The sequence below is a fragment of the Anarrhichthys ocellatus genome, unplaced genomic scaffold (assembly GCF_004355925.1).
Source record: "Anarrhichthys ocellatus isolate YVR2014 unplaced genomic scaffold, GSC_Weel_1.0 scaffold32, whole genome shotgun sequence".
NCBI classification, from domain to species: Eukaryota; Metazoa; Chordata; class Actinopteri; order Perciformes; family Anarhichadidae; genus Anarrhichthys; species Anarrhichthys ocellatus.
The window spans coordinates 4080682-4095489 of record NW_022280062.1 but is presented as its reverse complement, the minus strand read 5'-3'; the positions used below and the strand labels follow the sequence as shown (position 1 = coordinate 4095489).

The 14808-nt window shown below is 38.9% G+C and overlaps 1 protein-coding gene across 2 annotated transcripts in view; it reads left to right on the top strand.

The window, feature by feature from the left end:
• LOC116393052 (retinal-specific phospholipid-transporting ATPase ABCA4-like) overlaps positions 1–14536 on the top strand; it is a 37227-nt gene extending 22691 nt beyond the window's left edge. The window contains exons 27-50 of one of the 2 annotated variants that reach the window (XM_031864959.1): positions 319–373; positions 657–716; positions 1190–1362; positions 1618–1742; positions 1911–2009; positions 2278–2559; positions 2757–2789; positions 2881–2986; positions 3066–3140; positions 3456–3625; positions 3798–3975; positions 4210–4325; positions 4604–4751; positions 6215–6338; positions 6693–6822; positions 7022–7142; positions 7874–7936; positions 8381–8487; positions 9305–9446; positions 9742–9876; positions 10171–10274; positions 10491–10583; positions 10870–11119; positions 11714–14536. In XM_031864959.1, the coding sequence (XP_031720819.1) occupies positions 319–373; positions 657–716; positions 1190–1362; positions 1618–1742; positions 1911–2009; positions 2278–2559; positions 2757–2789; positions 2881–2986; positions 3066–3140; positions 3456–3625; positions 3798–3975; positions 4210–4325; positions 4604–4751; positions 6215–6338; positions 6693–6822; positions 7022–7142; positions 7874–7936; positions 8381–8487; positions 9305–9446; positions 9742–9876; positions 10171–10274; positions 10491–10583; positions 10870–11119; positions 11714–11830 (3006 nt within the window). In that variant the 3' untranslated portion in view covers positions 11831–14536. The remainder of the gene's footprint in view (positions 1–318; positions 374–656; positions 717–1189; positions 1363–1617; positions 1743–1910; positions 2010–2277; positions 2560–2756; positions 2790–2880; positions 2987–3065; positions 3141–3455; positions 3626–3797; positions 3976–4209; positions 4326–4603; positions 4752–6214; positions 6339–6692; positions 6823–7021; positions 7143–7873; positions 7937–8380; positions 8488–9304; positions 9447–9741; positions 9877–10170; positions 10275–10490; positions 10584–10869; positions 11120–11713) is intronic. The other variant, XM_031864961.1, reaches the window with a different exon arrangement.
• The last annotated feature ends 272 nt before the right edge of the window (positions 14537–14808 follow it).

Sequence of the window (14808 nt, the reverse complement as noted above, 5' to 3'; positions counted from 1 at the left end):
CTGCACTAAAAACAGGGGGAAAAAATACCTTAAATTTTATGCAATTCTTGAAACAAGTTGATTTGTTTTGGAAACAGGTTGAAGTTATCTTCCCAAACTGACAGATTATTTCAGTCATTTAAAGAAAACAATAGCCGTGTGAAATAAACTCATAATATATGTGATGACAGTTGTGATTTTTAACAGAATTGTTTTCAAGTTTAATAAAGTCAAAATATAAACTTACATCATATTACTTCTGAACTGAAAGGATGAACTCTATATTTAATGCATGAAAAAGTTTTGACAGTCTAAGGAAGTTCTGTTTTTTCTTCCCAGATCTTCATAAAGGTCACTACTGATGGAGAAGCTGCGAATAATGCCACCACTCCTGGTAAATATCACCACTGATAGTCCACATGGCCTTTTCCTGGAATAGCATCTCTGACCCGCTGTCCTTTATGTCTAACATGCTGTTAATCGTATTGTCTCACAGCTGTTTTTATTGCTGCAGTTATTGTTGTTCATTCCCTAACTTTAACTTTAGCTACTTGTCTTGTATGTACATGTGGTGTGATACATCATTTGTCAGTTTTAACTGTCTAGTGTGTGTGTGTGTGTGTGTGTGTGTGTGTGTGTGTGTGTTTTGTGTCTCTCCTGTGCACTCCCACCCCTAGAACAGTGGATGTTACAGCGGAGAAAAAACAACGGCAAAGTTGATGTAGAGGGAGATGAAGGTCAGAGACTTGAAAGCAGAATTTTGGCAATTTAAGTTGTTTTAAATAAAATCTGCTGGACTTGGGTCAATCAGTAGAAGCAAGAATAATTAGTTTTTTGGATTTAAAGTTACATTTTTGACCATGTATGCTTCTCTGTGACCGATTTAATGGCATTATGTGTAGTAAGCACCTGGTACTCTAAGCAGTTTAAGTGATCTAGGTCTGAAATCTACAGCAGATGTGCTGCTTGTATAGTTTAAAAACAAAGCAGGAATGCATCCGGTATTCTTCGTCTCTATTTAGAAAGGCTTTTCTGCTGTGCTTTATATTAAAATTCCTACATTTACTCACATTTATGATTTGTCAGCTATATAGAAACAAATCGAAAACCTCAGATGAGTTTAGGTGCTTTGGTCAGTGGAATATACCACTGCCTCTCTGACAGAAAAAAGAAATAAAACGATTTACAGAACTGTTCTCTTTGATCACAGAACACAATGGTGTGATGCGGACTAACGGCATTACCCACGGTGCATCAGACAGCAGTGCAGGAAAGGGCTCCAGGCAGGTTAAAGGGTGCACTCTGATCCTGAAGCAGTTCCATGCACTGCTAGTGAAGAGGTTTCACCACTCCATAAGAAGCCAGAAAGACTTCCTGGCACAGGTAAAGGGACACAGCGATGAGTGGATTGATGGTTATGGTTATGGATGTTGTTGAGGTGAAGTGTTGACATCTGGATTAAGTGATGTATGGACTGATTGCATTTAAATTATTAGGACTGATTGCATTTAAATTATTAGATCTAGTAAAAAACACAATACATATGGCAAATTTGTGAGTACACATATTGTACTTTTAGTAATAATTCAAGCTGTGTATATTTTATTCATGATAGACTTGTATTTTTGGGGATTTCAGATCATCCTTCCTGCCAGTTTTGTCCTAATAGCGCTGATCTTCACCATGATCGTCCCTCCGTTTGGAGAATATCCAAGTCTGACTCTGTCCCCCTGGATGTACGGACAACAGTTCACCTTCTTCAGGTCAGACCGAGGCAGTTCTCCAAGACACTATCTCTAGACAAACCATTTGTTATATATCACATAAACACTGACATTCCTGACAGATTGTTGGTGATTATTGCTTATAGTTCTTCAGTTCAGTGGCTTGAACTTGAATTTCTTCTGTACAATTTTTTTATTCCTATTTAGTAACGAGCAACCATTTGACCCCAAAATGAAACGCTTCACAGAGCGTTTACTGAGCAGACCAGGCCTGGGGACACGCTGCATGGCAGGAGAACCACTAGAGTGAGTATCAGGACTATTGATAGGATCTATTACACAAGAAAATCTCATTTCCAGAATTCAAAATGACTGGTGCAGAAATCCTGCAACATGCAGTCAAACATTTGGAGTTCATACAGACTGAGAATGTTTAAATAGAAATACAGAATTCTTACCTGCTAACATTAAATTCATCTGAAAATGACACTGAAGTTTGAACATCCAGTATACTTTCACATTATCATGAAGGCATCACATACCTTTTTGCTTTTCTCCACTTATCTCTCCACAGAATGCCCTGTAGTAACAGTACATCAGAGTGGGAGAATCCTGACGCCTCTCCTGTGGTCAGCAACATCTTACAGAGTCCAGAGTGGAACCAGAGAAACCCGTCTCCTTCCTGCCAGTGCAGCACCAGTAAGAAGCTCACCATGATGCCCATCTGTCCCATCGGAGCAGGAGGCCCGCCCCCTCGCCAACGAATCGAGGCCACGGGAGACACGATGCTGGACCTGACGGACAGGAACATCTCTGACTACCTGGTTAAAACCTACGCCAGTCTCATCAAGACCAGGTAGGTTTTTTTGCATTCAAATGATACAAACTGTAGGAATTACAAGTGTTTTAAAACCCTCAAAGGGCTTGAAAACCAAATCAAAAAGTTGTTTAAGGTGACAGAAAAATATTTCTTCAAACTCTGCTGATGATGATGCTGCAAACAAAATACACACATTCCTCTCTGTTTAGTTAATTCTGTATTTCATTTCACAGTTTGAAGAGCAAATACTGGGTGAATGAACAAAGGTAATAATAGGTGTTTTATTGTTATCAGTCACGGTCTCCCTCTTGTGTAGTGGATGTTGGGATACTGCGTGTAAATATTCTCTGCCCTCAGATATGGAGGTCTGTCAGTGGGAGGACAGCTTCCCATCCTGGACGTCGACCCCAAAGACATCCAGAATGTTTTCAATCAACTGGGACGAATGCTCAACATCACAGCGGTACTCGCTGTTCTTTTCTGTTTGGTCATGAGTGTAGTGTGTGTTAAGTCCAGTTTATAAAGAGCATTTTCTTTCACAGGGTTACTATTCTGGACTTGCTCTGAGGGAGATTGGTCCTTTCTTACGATACATGGAAAGTGAATTCAATGTAAAGGTATGTAGGGGGAAGGACACGGGAGCGAGGTTTTCTGCAAATGGCAAACCAGCAAGTGGTAGAAATGAAGTGCAAACACTCGCTAGTTTGACGTCTACCTTCGGTGCTTTGCTTTTGTATTACAGTTTATAATGTCTGTCATATCACAAGGACGTTGACTGAGTGGCTGTAAATGCTTCCTTTTATAGCTTTGCTTTCCACTTAAAGTAATGGAGGTTTTATATCAGGGAGGTCAATCTTTCAAGCCCCTATATTGTAGATCGGGACTGTAATTATCACAGAAGGTTGTATTCAATTAACTCTGTTCTCTGTCAGGTGTGGTATAATAACAAAGGCTGGCACGCCATGGTGGCCTTCATGAATGTGGGCAATAACGCCATTCTGCGGGCCTTCCTACCTCCATTTGCCAAACCTGTCGAGTTTGGCATCACCGCAATCAACCACCCCCTGAACCTCACCAAAGAGCAGCTCTCCGAAGTCACAGTGTGAGTGTTACTCTTTATATTTTAAAATGTATTTTATTTATTTTTTGTATATACAATATCATAAATAAAAAAAAAGTATATTTAATATTATTATTATTATTATTCTGAGCAGCTACAACTCTGAGCTCTTACCAGAATGTACAGTACAGACTTTATCTGCTTTTTCCCTCAGGTTGACCACTTCAGTAGACGCTGTGGTGGCTATCTGTGTTATTTTCGCCATGTCCTTCATCCCTGCGAGCTTCGTCCTCTACCTCATCCAGGAGCGCGTGACCAAGGCCAAGCACCTGCAGTTTGTCAGTGGGGTCAGCCCTTTAGTGTACTGGGTGGCCAATTTCTTCTGGGACATGGTACGTTAACAGGGTTGCCTTCAATACTAAATATAAGGCATCCTCTTAATGTTAAAATTCATCATAGAATTTTCCGTTTTTTAAATCATTTCAAGCAATAAAAAGTTTATTTACATATCTTATTAGTCGACAAACTCATAGGATATATGTTGTGGGTTGTTCCTTTGAGTGAATTTGTATCTTAGATTTTTCTGTTCATTATCGTATTGTGTGAACGCTTCATGTCTCCCTTAGGTTAACTACTTCCTCAGCACTGCATTGGTGGTTGGCATTTTCATGGCTTTCGACAAAAAGTGCTACACATCACCATCCAACCTGCCAGCACTAATAACTCTGCTTCTACTATATGGGTAAGACTTCGCTTAGTTTAATACAGTTCAATTTTGTTTTTCCCTTAAAAACATAAAAACAATAAAATACAAAGAGGACATGAAAAGGAAACTCAGGTTGTGCAGGTGAGTTAGTGTTATAGTGTGAGAGCACCCAGTGGGCCTTATTAGGATATCTCAACAGCAAGGACATTTATAGTGAGAGGACAAAATGCATAAATAACATGAAAGGGAGGTGAAAAACAAGAATTTTTATGGCTGGAATTTCTCTTTAAATGTTTCTTTTCTCTGTCTTATAGGTGGTCGGTGACGCCCATGATGTACCCCATGTCCTACATATTCAGTATCCCAAGCACTGCGTATGTGTCGCTGTCCTGCATCAACCTGTTCATAGGCATCAACAGCAGCGCCATCACCTTCATCCTGGAGCTCTTTGAAAACAATCGGGTAAGAGCATATAGACTAGGAAATATTGAAAGAAAGAAAGAGTTTCAACGCACAGCTAAGGCAATTCATTTCTGCTCACATCAGCAGGCCATTTTCACAGCAGCCATTTTGACACGTCATTGCGGGGTAAACACAGGTGTAATTAATATCATTAATTGGTCCTGTTCCATTTAGGTGGGCCAGGGCCCTAGTATTGGGCATTCTGACTCACTGGAATGGTTTTGATACACTAAATAGAATGGGACAAAAATGAATTAAATCAATTACATCTGTGTTTACCCTGCTATGACATGTCAAAATGGCTGCTGTGAAAATAGCCTATTATCCTCAAAGGTTCCAGAGAGCAGTCAGATATATGATAGTTAGGATCTACATCAGGTTAATGTAAAAGCAGACTGACAGAGGCAACAAAATCAAAGTGAAGCCCAAAATGGCAATAGGTCCTTTCATAGAAGAAGAAATAGGTACACACAGACTAATTATTAATAATAATTAGATTAATAATGTGGTGCAGCTGCGGAAGCAGAAGGGTTGAAGATGAGTCACAGGTGTGCAGACTTGTTGGATCGGTGACGAATGGCTGGATGGAGCATAAAGCAGGAGGAAACAGAAGGTAGGGGGAAATGACACGGATGCTGCTGCTGTCAGGTGACTTCCTGCTCTGTCAAAAAAATGGAGATGGTTCTTATTACCAGATGGTTCTCTCCACTTCTCTGCTCTCATTGATAAATCCCTCAACAGCTGAGTCATGAGGGAACAACTGGAGGTGGCATGACCCATATGTTTGTTATGTCGATGCCTCCAAGAGTCCAAACTTGCTTCTTCGTCACTGACAGGATAACACAACTTTATTCACTCCTATCATTATTGGTCTGGGCATTTATAAACAAATAATAATCATTTTAGTTTTTGTGTAGCAAGTCACAATATGGTAATTTAGATGTAATAAAAGCTTATTATGTAATAATCAACACATAATGTAAGAAACTCATGAGTCTGTTTGGTCTCGGGGACATTTTCATGAATTAGTTACAGATTGACAAAGCCTTTACAGAGATGATGCTGAATGTAACATATGGGGTGATTCTTAGCATGCACGAGCACACAGAACCGCATCATCTCATGGAAAGGTTCTTATTTGTCCAGCTCACTACATATCTTACTGTCGTGAATGTTGACGTGTTTGCATGAGCTGTTCAAGCCTGGGTATAGGGCAATTAAGAACATTTCATAAGATACAATGCACATGTTGCATGAGAACACAATGCTGAGGTGATGATGCAATTATGCAAAATATTCAATGCAATACTGAGCTTCTGAAACGAAAGTTTAATTTAGTAAGAATTACATCAGCTGAATATTTGTGTATACCGCAGACGGTATATTTTTTAAATTGTATTTTATCATACCTGCACTCTAGTGAAATGTGTATTAAATGTGTACGTGTTTGTGTGTTTTGCCAGTCCTTGCTGATGTTCAATGAGTGGCTAAAGAAAGGTCTGCTGGTGCTCCCTCACTTCTGCCTGGGGAGAGGACTGATAGACATGGCCATGAGCCAGGCTGTTACTGATGTTTATGCCAGATTTGGTAAGTACCGTTATAGCTGATACAGTTCAAGTTCATAGTTTTAAAATATTATTGCTCTTCATAAACACTTTTGGGAGAATATTACATTTTGCATATGGAAATTGTTAAAGAACTTTTACAAAGTTGTACCTTTTGTTGATCAAAGTTCTAGCTGTTAATACTCGTCACAATGTAGATATTTGCGTCCAGCAAATGCTTAGTCATGTCAAATGTGTGAGTGTGGTAAAGAGTGAAGAAGGTCTTGAGTTATTGATGTCTCGGCTATCTGGAAAACTGTGTACAGCTTGTGACGTATAACAAATACTCACTTTGTACTGAACAAAGGGTTCAATGTCAGCATATGTATGTTTTCAGGTGAAGAGTACATACAGGACCCTTTCCGGTGGGACTTTGTCGGGAAATATATTGCTTTCATGGCAGTGGAAGGCTTTGTCTACTTTATTTTCAATGTACTGATCCAGTACCGGTTCTTCTTGAACCACTGGTAAGTTACTGTCCATTACACAGACCATACAAGTGTTCCTACACAGACATCTCAACCATTACACCAAAGTTTTGACCTTTCCATATGACCTTAACCAGGAAGATTTTTTCACAGAGGGTCAGAACTCATTCATACCTTTGAACAGATAAAAGTGTTGCACCAGATTTTTCTCCACAGATGATTTTCTTGCACCCTTCAGGTTGTCAGACTACACACAGACTTCAGTAAGAGATGAGGACGATGACGTGGCAGCAGAGAGGCAGAGAATTTATAATGGAGGGAGCAAGACAGACATCCTGCAGATCAGAGATCTCTCTAAGGTTAAACATCACTGGCTCAAACATGTCTGTTGTAATACCATCACTTTAATTGTATTAGCAACATTTCAACTCACTACAAGTCTTAATGAAACAGATTTTATTTTAAATATCAAGTATATCTATGTATTTTTTTTTTTTTACAAAGTCCTGCTAGAAAGACGCTCTGAATGAAAAGGTACTTGTGTCAAATATGGATTATTATGACATCTGAAATAAGAGTTCATAAACTGGGCAGCGTTATGTATTTTTTTGTTCTTTGTTCTATGGCAAATAGTTTGTATTTGTTGGGAGCGTAGGGGAAGGGTGTTTTAAGCCTCTCATCCCAGAATTATATTTTGTATCATTCATTCTGGGGTGGAAATATAGATGTGTTCAAGTCCATCAGCACCAATAGCAGCTCTTTTACTCCAAAACAGAGAGTGGCTGTTTTTTTTGCTTTTTTTTTTTTATTGGTTAGCCATACATTGATTTCATTATGAAAGTAACTAAAAGATTTAACCTCTCCCACTTCAATCATTTTCATACAGTCCGTAACAGCAAAAATGCAAAATAATTTATAGTGCAGACACATTCTTACATGCTGAAGACAAAATACAAGGAAAAAAGAAAAGGAGATATTTTTAGATATAAGATATTTGATTGTTTTTACCTCTTATTCTTTGCTATTGTTTTAAACAGCATACCACACGAATGGAGTTGGTTATAATTGTTTCCATGCTTTCTGTGCACAGACATATGTGGGCAGGAAGAGGGCAGCTGTGGACCGAATTTGTGTGGGTGTCCCCGCCGGAGAGGTAAAGTCACAGAGTTCATTTCCATTGAAAGTTACTATTTTTAACTACTATTTATTTATGTTACTACAGTTTTCTCTTTTTGTGTTTGCTCAAGTAAACCTAAGTACTGATAAAGATGCCATCCACACTGTTAGAGATGCAGAATATATGCAGCTGTTGCATTGCAGCATCATTAACCACCTTAATGAAGTAGATTTACTGTGTAGCTGGTTTTCTTTTAAGTGTTCGTTATATTTCTGTTCTAATGTTGTCATGTTATTAATTAATACCTACATGTAAAGTGACAATTCTAGTCATTATATGAGGCCAAATAGAATATTGAAGTTTCAAAAGGATATCAGCAGTCATTCTCTATAATAGTGAGTGTGTCTCAACAGTTTCTTGTCAATATTTCAGCAGAATGTGTCCTTGCATCGCGAGCCTGATTGTCTTTTGTCCCGTTAGTGCTTTGGTCTCTTGGGAGTTAATGGAGCCGGAAAGACGACAACCTTCAAGATGCTGACTGGTGACACTGATGTCAGCTCCGGGGAGGCTACTGTGGCTGGTTACAGGTACATAAAGAGCAGTTAAAAATGTCCCTGGTCGCTATAACACAAAACTGTGTTTACAAAACTTTGCTCTTGGTTTATCCTGCACGCAGTTCCAGCAAACGGTCCGTTGAGTTAGAAAGTTTAAACACGGGAAGGTCAATCTGACAGTTCTGTTTGATGACTCTCTCTGACTATAAAACCAACACGTGTGGTACTCTTAAGTAGGGAAAAAGTTAGGAACCAGGGCTTAACCGAGCATTAGCTTGTGTAGCCTCAAATCAATTTTTGTAGTAGAACTACTGTGATTTTGGTGATAATATTCCATCTGATAAAAATCCAATTTTCACTCCAACTATTGGAACATTTCTCTCAGGGAAGTTAGCCTGTTAAACTACATGTGCACCATCATTGGACACTAAAACTCTTTTAAAACCCCATTAATGAAAGTCTGGGTTTATTTTTCGAACACTAAAGAAGTGAAAGTATTTCTGCTTTCTAATCTTGTTAATATGTTGTGATTTTACAGATGTATTGAGGGACTCCAGGTTGGAAATCATTGACCTTAAAATTTAACGGCAGTAATTTATGACTATAAATTTGACCATTACATGAATGAATAAAAAAATTAACAGGTTAAATTGTCTTTTTGCACTTTTGTTTTTGTTTTTGTTCAGTTTTTACATCATTTTGTTCAGAGGAATCTGCTTTCTCTCAGGTCTGGATTAAATGTTTTAAGTAATGACTACACAGTCTAAGCCCACTCTTTAGTTTTTCCTCATCATATTATTTGCTCTACTGGCTCACTGCAGCAAGCGGCACCTTGTGTCCTGTTTTGTAGCATCCGGACAGAGATTCTGGACGTGCACCAGAACATGGGTTACTGCCCTCAGTTTGATGCCATCGATGAGCTACTAACCGGCAGGGAGCATCTGTACCTCTACGCTCGTCTCAGAGGAGTGCCTGAGTCAGAGATCCCCAGAGTGAGTAGGACTCCAGCTGCTTTACATCTTCAACCGTCTAAAGATGTTTCATTCTGCTGTTTGGCTCAGCACTGCTTAGAGAGCTTTATATCTGCTTTGTTCATTTTGTTTTTGTTTGCTGCATTGTCTCTGTACTGTTGCTCCGTGTTCTCTACAGTTTGATTTGTCATTTTTATTTTGCTTTATTGTTATTGTTATGAAGGGCTCAGTTAACATTAGGGGTCGCCCATCCTAAAAATGGCATGATGTGAATGGATGTTTCCACCAAATGCATGCCCCCCTCCCCCCCCTGTAGGTGGCAGAGTGGGGCATCCAGAAGCTGGGTCTGACGGAGTATGCCGGCCGCTGTGCGGGGACATACAGTGGAGGCAACAAGCGCAAACTCTCCACAGCTATCGCAATGATTGGTTGCCCGGCGCTGGTGCTGCTGGTGAGTTGGCCAATGATGGCGAGCTCACGAGCCCATTGTTTGGCTTTCTGGGCTTTGTGCAGGGATTTATCAATGAAATGGTTTATGGATCCAGATGGGAAGCCATATGGGTTCGGTCAAGCCTGGCCTCAAATGTTTTATACATTGGCAGACGACTGTGCAGTTCAATTCAAACTAGCGTAAATCTGAGATCTTTGCCATATGCTGATAGAGATAAGGATTTGGTCTCTGTTCATATGGAATTATGTGCTCAGAGAGTCAAGTTTGTTGTTTGTGTTGGCTGTGTGTGTTTAGGATGAGCCCACGACAGGGATGGACCCCCATTCTCGACGCTTCCTGTGGAATGCCATCATGAGTGTCATCCAGGACGGCAGGGCCGTGGTGCTAACATCACACAGGTTCAACATCCAATAATGAAATGAATCCACACATACATCTGCTATGGCAGCTGACCAAACAGTGTTAACTTTTCTGCCAACATCTGTTAATGAAGTCTTGACTAAACTGGCATTTGCTTTGATTTACCATATATATCTATAAATAGTGATTCATTGCTCATAAATATGAAATGGCAGCAGTAAAAATAAAGATGGATTATGCTTGTTTTCCACCAGTATGGAGGAGTGCGAGGCCCTCTGCACTCGACTTGCCATCATGGTCAATGGGAATTTCAAGTGTCTGGGTACCATTCAGAATCTCAAATACAAGTAAGAGGTTTGATAAATAATAAATAAAGGCTTCTCTGCATCACGGTGCAGAAAACATGAAGCATAAAATGCATGTTTCAAAAATAATTGAAGTTTTCTGCGGGTAAAAATCCATTCAGACTTTGAAAATACTAACAATATGAAGTTGCACAACAACTTTAGGGGATAAATACACCTAGTCTAAGTTGAGGTTATTGATAACAAGTTGAATAGAGGTAGAATAAATGTATATGAGAATTAAATGGAATTTGTTTTAATATCTTCACACTGTGTTTTCTTGATCCAGATTTGGTGACGGCTACGTAGTGACCATGAAAATCAAGGCAGCTAAAGCGGGCTTGTCCCCAGATCTGGAGCCTGTCGAGAGCTTCATAGAGAGCAGCTTTCCTAGCTGCGTTCAGAGGGAGAAGCACTACAACACGCTGCAGTACGAGATCGCCTCCTCCTCCCTAGCCAGGATATTTCAGCTGGTGGTGGCCAATAAAGAGAGACTCAGCATCGAAGACTACTCTGTTTCCCAGACAACACTGGACCAGGTATGTATGAACCAGTCTCACCCTGTGTTCAATGCATGTAAGGGAATCTGTCCTGATAACATTATGACTATGAATGATGGTGTGAGAAATAAAATGTAAACCCCTGTGAGAAGTAGAAATCCCCCTGAGTAGGGAATGAGAAATGTATTTCATTATCTATTGTCTTGGAAATGATTGTGTAAGAGCGCATGATGAATATTTAAGTTAAAGTCATTCATATAAGGATTTGTTTTTATTAAAAATACTATTCATCAGTATGAATAGGGGAAAAACAAAATCAAGTTTGCTATGAATTATTGAGCGGTTGTGATTGATTTATTGTGTTTGGCCTAATGTTTGTGAAAAGAATAACAATTTAGTTTTGTCGTCCATACTTGATTGTTTGAGATGAGCTGTTTTGTTTGTTGTGTTTATGTAACTATAGTGTGTATAAGTGTCTTTGACTGTATCTGTGTGGACCCCAGCAAGGACCCCAGTGCTTATGCGAGTGCTAATAGGGATCCTGATAAAGAAAGGAACTGGTCATTTATTGACTTGAGGCAGTATATATATTTTATTTTCATTTTGTACTGAATCAGTTTGTCTGTTGTGCAGGTGTTTGTCAACTTTGCCAAGCAACAGACAGGAGAGGACGAGGACATGACTTTACACAGACGAACAGCAGGTGGAAGAAAAGACATCAAGATCTCACCGGTGCAGAGGAAGACATGAAAATGTCCCGTAAATGTAAAGAAACACAGATGTAAAGGTGCAGTGATATAACTTTCTACATTCCACAATTCAAAGCCACTTTTAATAATTCACTAGCCGAATTGCATTTTAGAATAGAGACAAGTTTGGCCTGTTTACCTGCCAAAGTGACTGGTAGAACAGTTGATGTTTCCAGCCACAGACAAACTTTACAAACAGGAATTAATCTTCCATGATATCATCAAAAACCCAAGTATGTCTGAAACATTACTTAGACTTGAAATCATATGTGTTAACAGCAGAAACAGCAGCTTCTTCATGTAAAATATTTTTTAAAAAGAGATTTTTTTCTTAGATTGACTGGCTTGTAAAACTTTGTACATATTCTCTCTTTGTGTAATGAATACTTAGAAGCAGTATTTTTTACATTAACGCACACCTCAATTTTATGTGACGCATATAAACAAAAGTCCTTTAATGTTGGTTCTCTGTTTTTTCCAAAACACGTGTACTATTGCTTGCTTTCTTTTCAGTAATCCACTGTTGTGCATTTAAGTATTTATGTGTATGCCCTGTTTCATACATTGACATGTTATGTTGTTCTCCAGTGTCGGTACAAAATAGTGCAAAATATTCCTCTTGAAGGATCCAATTTGGGGGGAAAAGGCATTTAAATAAATATAGCTGTAGATAACGAGGAATTATATTTTGTATCTGACCAAATAAAACTTCATATTTTATGCTCTTGGCTAGCTGATTGTTACTGCATCATCATTCCCAAATAAAACAGTCCGGAGTTTCCTAATGTAATATGCATGTGTGCAATATTTCTTGAAAATATTCCTCAAATAATTCAGCCCTCTCTCTCATAAAACTACTGGATTCTACTGCATTTAGTGAGATGAAGAGTTGATGACTTTTCACTCCCATGACCTGAAATAACGCCAGCTAAGAAAGCTACTGCAGTCCAGTGGAGAGTACCTTCACACCGAGGCCATTGTGCTGAGTGGCTTGTCACAACCTGTATTTTTTCTGACATAAGATCCAATTACTGTTGTCCTGCCGCAAGTGATGGTGTCATAGCCTCAGGCAGCCCACCGGCCTGAATTTCATTGGCTACCTCAAAGAAACAGAGGGATGATGGCAGGGTGCAATTCAGGGCTGCTAATGAATTCTCTGGTGTGAATCTCATGCTCCTCTCCTGCCCATATGGTCATCTGGATGAAGCTGATGAACATGAATAGTGCCGCTGTGGGAGAGCAAATGAGTCACACTGTAACAGGCTGTGAAATGTGACTGTATACTGCTAAACACTGGGCTAATTGCACATTGTGTTATCCATTTCATAAGAACTAAAACCTATTGAATCAGTATTGTAAATGTGCACAAATATTAACACCATTGTGGTTCGATACGGTTGAACACAAATATATAATTCTACACAAACTAATTTTTGCATGAACTCAAGTGAAAATTGTGGGATATTAAAGTGCTTTTTTTCTACAATGTGCAAGTGGAGCTTAATCATAAATTCAGTGCATGGACTTATTAATATTACTCACACAGCATTATACCATATACAAGCCTACATGGTCACACCTTGCATGGCCACTTGCAAAGCTACACAATAGTGGTTCATCTGAGTATATTGATTGAATTAACAAGGTTGAATTTGGTTTCTCATAAACACATATTTCATTTCATTTTCTAAAGGAAGAATGTGTTATTTCCTCTCAACATTTATGGAAACGTGCTTGCTTTGAGAGAGAGAGAGAGAGAGAGAGAGAGAGAGAGAAAATTGAGGCATTAGCTTAAGTTAGCTTAAAGACACAAGGCACAAACTCCCTTCTAAAACCACAAATTGTCATCTTTATATTTCTTTTGATGTACAGATTAAACACAAAATAATTAAGTGTTAATAAGTAAGCTTTATAGATGCTGGAGGAGAAAGCCCGACTAGCCAAGGTCAGGAATCAATACATCAACAAAATGTCCAACCTGTATTTGCAATTATTTCTAATATTTTTGTATTTCATACACCCAGTGATAGACATACATGTAAACGTATTAACCCAATTAACTATATGTGCATATTTACATTCATGCATGCATCCAGATAAACCGACGTCCACATTTATAAATAAACTAAAAGCGTTATTATGCTAAGTGCTCCATTTGACACACCATCATCTCTGTCAGCTTAATGCATCTATCATTAAATGACGTTTAATGAAATGGCTGTGTTAAGAAAGGAGCAGTACTACAGCTACAAAAGGAAAGTTAGGGGAATGGGAATTTTAATAGAAATTAACTTACAGATGCCGCCTAAATTGAAGACTTAAATGAACAGAAAACTGCCTAATTCACATAACTTAATTAACCAAGAGAGGTCCAATCTCATTCAATATCAAATATGAAACACAAATATATGCTACAATGCTGGTATGTTGAAGTAGAGAGAAGAAAGAGTTCATCCTACAAAACTGATCCCTAAGGACTTGACAGGACCACAGACTTAATTAACATGTTCGGCCTCAGCTCACCCTCAGAATCACCCTCTATAGTACCTCCACCTACTTATCACAAGCAGCTAATCCATCCAAGACGCCCTGCTTTAGATCAATACACATGAAGTGAACTATTTGATCAACTGTGTTTATTGCTAAATCCATTCTACACAGCAGCGATTGCTATAAAACTGTCTTGTCTCCGCCTTGTCCATTTTGCCTTGTCCAATTTAATACTTTTTTTATTCTTTTTTTTTTTTTTTAGCTTGTAAGCCAGTGCGGCGGATATTTTGGGTCATAAGTTTAATTGGGGCCATGGTTGAGGGATGGAGTCCAAAAAGGTTACTTGTGTATAGCTACAGAGAGCAGGCAAAGAATAAAGCTTTGGATGAGAGACAAAGTTGCTGTCCAAGTTATGAGCCGAAAGGGGGGAAATTCTGCATTTAGGTTGGAATGCGTGAGTCGAAGATATATATATATATATAGATATAT